This window comes from Asparagus officinalis, chromosome 2 (genome assembly GCF_001876935.1).
Source record: "Asparagus officinalis chromosome 2, Aspof.V1, whole genome shotgun sequence".
Lineage (NCBI taxonomy): Eukaryota > Viridiplantae > Streptophyta > Magnoliopsida > Asparagales > Asparagaceae > Asparagus > Asparagus officinalis.
In genome coordinates, this window is record NC_033795.1 from 75,905,863 (window position 1) to 75,910,210 (window position 4,348).

A 4,348-nucleotide genomic window follows, 5' to 3' on the forward strand; every position below is an offset into this window, starting at 1 on the left:
AATCCGTATAAATCAAAATCATAAGTCAAACACTAATCAGATCTCTGAATGACACAGTTTCAGCCATCTGCATCCATCTGCATCCACTTCAGATTTCTTCTTTCTGCTGATTCTATGAGGCACAGGATTGTCAAACTAATGCAACAACTATATATGAATAAACTTGTTACTCAAAAAAAAAAAAAAAAGCCTTGCGTTCCGAATTGTTAATGAAAACAAGGACCAGAAACTTGAATAACCTACTTAACTTAGAATTCCAGTTGAGAGTATCGCGATGTCCATAGAACTCAAGCTTGGGACATGTCAAAACAATCACATCCAAATTGCATACATTAATCAAAGAAATTAATTATTAACAAATTCTAAACAATTCTCTCGAAACAATATAATTATAAGCATTAAGAATCACAGGACAAACAAAAAAAATATACAACAAACCGGATTATACCCTGCGAAAAGAATGGAAGAAAAAAAGAAACTCTATTACCAAAAAATGACAATACAACACTTACTATTAAGAACTCAAGAGTCAGTGAAACATTCCATCAACTCATCAATGTCCAAATCCTCCCATGTCCCATCATCCTGTGATGTTGGTGGAAGAATATTCATCAATGAGGAAGATGCTTCATAAGATTCTAAAGCAGGAGAGGAAAGCCATGATGATGATAAGTACGGAGATGATGACAAGGGCCAAGAAGATGCCTCCAAGTTAACTGTCGAACTGTTCTCAGTATCATAAAAGTAGCTGCATCCCTCAGCCCACTTCCTCTTTCGAAGTATGTCCTGTACATAGTTTGCTGCTTGTTCATAAACAGGAGTAGCAGCACCAGATTCTGCCGTAGAATGATTTGTCATCGCTTCGTGTTCCTTAAGCAAGATCTTTATCACATGCCTTTCATCCACTTCTTCCTCTTGTTCGAAAACAGTATGCCGCTTTTCACGCATTGTTGAAATCAACTAATTGAAGGTTTCTGCTTCTTTGCAGGGAAGAAATGCAGGCAATGATGATGACAAGGATGGTAAGGATGACAAAGCCTCCACCCGCTTCCACTTTACAGGCCTTTCGTCTACATGTGTTGCCGTTTTTCGTCTACATGTGTCGTCGTTCCTTGTTCTTCTTGTTCAATAATAGCTGCAACACAAGAGTCTACATCTGGCCTTCCTTCTCTATCTTCCTTGGTTTTCTTCTTATGAATTCTGCAGATTACCATGCTCTCAAACTTGTTACTGTTCTCAGCAGGCTTGAGATGAAACTCATGCATGATCCAGTTGTTGTTGATCTCCTTGCCCCCCTTGGTATATTTAAAAGTCAGGATTGTCTTATACCCAACATGTTGAGATTCACAGTAGACTTTTTCTGTCTTATACCCAACATGTTGAGATTCACAGTAGACTTTTTCATCTCCTTTTATCTCATACCATACCAGAAACCTTGTCCAGCAGTACGCTGAACCCTTTTAGAATTTGTGCCGATTGGTTGTCTACGTGAGAAGAAATGCATGTCCTTGTTGTTTTGGTATCGAAACGTGTCCCCTGAAAACCATGAATCAAGTGTGTCAGAATCTTAGATATGTTCCCAAGTAAATCACCAAAGATACCAATCACGCTAATTACTAACTGGGAAGAAAGGAAATGTTTCAAAATAGGGGGAAAAACTAAAAGGCTAAGTTATGAAGTATAAAGAGAAATACGAGATCATAAAAAGATGAAAAGTTGACTTTTAGATAAAGCCTGCACCACAGTAAGAGTTCTGATGAAGAATTGATTCCAAGTTTTAGCCAATTTTTTATCATCCAGAACTGGCAGGCACCATGAAACACAGGAAATATACTAGACTTAAAGAAATCAGATGTTAAGTTTCGAGCATGCTTCAAACATAAATATTCGATAACCCGAACATGGTACAAATTGAGCTCAGACCAATTCAGAACAGAAACAAGCATAATTTTACATGTTTTGACAAGTGAAATAAAAGGAAACAAGCATGAATATTACTCCCGTTAAACATACTAAATGCGGAATACTTTACTTGAATCAATTAATAAATTAGTATGCCTCTTATAACTCAGGTTCTTCTTTCATATGAAAAACCTGTAAAACTTGCATTTTTATGACCTCTAGACTAACTTTTCAACTGCTCCTATATTCCGCTAATACGCCAAATCTTTATGCAAAGACAATAATCCTAAGTACATATAGGAAAGTCAGGAAATAAGCAACGTGCATAGCCTGGGAGGTTAAGAAGCATACAGCTGTCTTCTTACACCAAAAATAAAAAAGGTTACATCTTTTAGAATAAAATACTACTTAAATTAATTGGTGAACCTTAAAAAGCACAAAGCGTGAGAGCATCCAATCAAGATATCTTGTTGATTATGTGACCCACTCTTCTATCTCTACCCTAAGCTAGTTTCTTAAATCAGAGATGCTTGCATTCGATCATGGTTCCATGTAACAGCCAAACAGTCTAGCGATCGAATCCATTCGAAATCACCATCAGAACCAATTATTCGTGACAAGAATCTTATTCAGCATGCAACGAAGTAGAGTAGGACCTCAGAATGAAACAAGGAATTAAATGAGCAACTATAGGGAGCTAATTGGGCTCGAGGTAATTACAATATATAGTCAATACAACTGATTTGATGTTAAAGCAACCAACTAAGCAAATTAATTTTACAAGGGCAATTCAACGTTCTGCGGAATAGAAGAAAATTAGGCAGATAATCATCAACCAAAAAGAATTACAAAACTAGAAAACCACATAATCAAGATGCATTCTTGATAAATCGATCTAATTTCTATCCTTATCCTAAGCTCCCTAAAAACCCTAAAAAGAAAAACCAAAATGGCATGCATCAAAAGATAAATGACATTGAAACTACTTACGAGGCAGGTTCCAGGGCTCGGTCGAATACACATCGAAATCATGCATCAGAAAGTTTGGGATCGCGAGGGCATCTCGTCCTTCGGCGATCTTTCTGGGGAGGTAGAAAGTCAGCTGGTGATCATCCCTAGGGCTAAACTCGATCCCAGGATAAGAAGGCATCTCCATCATCGATCAAATTGAGCTAGGGGAAGGAAAAGATCAAGGTTTGTAACAGAAGAAATTAGGGCTAGGGTTTGCAATTTGAGAAATCGGCGGCGCAAATTTGAAACCCTAGCTTTGATCGGAGAAATTTTGAAAGTGAGAAGCGGAAGAGAGTATTTATGGGGGGAAATCCGGCCAAAACCAAACTAAGACAGCGGCAGATCTACGCTAATATGCTCAATCAGTAGATGGACGGCTGAGATCTTCTGATTAATTACCTTATTGGGTTTGGATACCTAATCAAATTACGTACCCGAACCCGGTTTCCTAAAATTGGATCATCCGAATCCTAATCAACCACTTGTTTGTTACCAATACCTGTTAATAATTCAAATCATCTAAAACACTATATCAGTGACACACCACAATCTAAAACACTATAATTCAAATCATTAACAAATTGAAATGAGAAGTGAGACTAGGTAGAATTCGACCATATTGGGTTTGGATACCTAATCTAATTAGGTACACGAACCCGGTTTCCTAAAATTGGATCATTCGAATCCTAATCAAACACTAGTTTGTTGCTGATACTTACCAAATACAATTCAAATCATCTAAAACACTATATCAGTGACACCATGATCCTCTTCTGTCTTTATAACATGACATATCCACAATAACCGCCTTAAAATATTACTTATAAACTAACCTCCTCACAATTATTAAATGCTCATGCACAAACTAAAATTTTCTAAGAACACCCTACAAGTTTCAAAATTTACAGAACATGATTTAAATTTTAAAAATTATAAAAAGCACCCTAAAATTTCAAACCTATAAAATTACATTGACAATATAGGATTACAAACATCCCCCTGAAAGTTTTAGAATTTACAAAAAATACCCTAGAATTTCAAAAATTACTAAGAACACCCTTAGAGATTCAAATTTTACAGAAAACACCCGAAAAAGTCAAAACTTACAAACAAGGATTCATTGTTAATTTCAATTTTCGGAAGTGCTTTCTGTAAATTTTTAAACTTTCAAGGTGTTACTTGTACTTTTTGATAAAAGAATTCTCAAAAGCCATTTCCGTTAAAGTTTTTTAGTTTGTAGCAAGCAAAATTGACCAGTGTGATGCCACGACATTTTGCGTGAAAATTTTTTGAAAAATAAAGCTGAAGTATTTTGTTTAAATACAACAAAATACTTAAAACTCTACATCAAAAATATAGGACACTACAACAAAATATAGCAATGAACACCATCTATTAAACTGTCAAAATGCAAATTACCTCTAAAATTAGTTTG

The 4,348-nt window shown here is 35.8% G+C and overlaps 1 protein-coding gene across 1 annotated transcript; it reads right to left on the minus strand.

Moving 5' to 3' along the window:
- Nucleotides 1,071-3,058, minus strand: LOC109831333 (protein ATAF2-like). The gene is made up of 3 exons (XM_020398664.1): nt 2,893-3,058; nt 1,423-1,536; nt 1,071-1,360 (listed from the first exon to the last, which is right to left on the minus strand). Exons 1-3 carry the CDS (start codon nt 3,056-3,058, stop codon nt 1,071-1,073), a joined length of 570 nt encoding a protein of 189 aa, XP_020254253.1.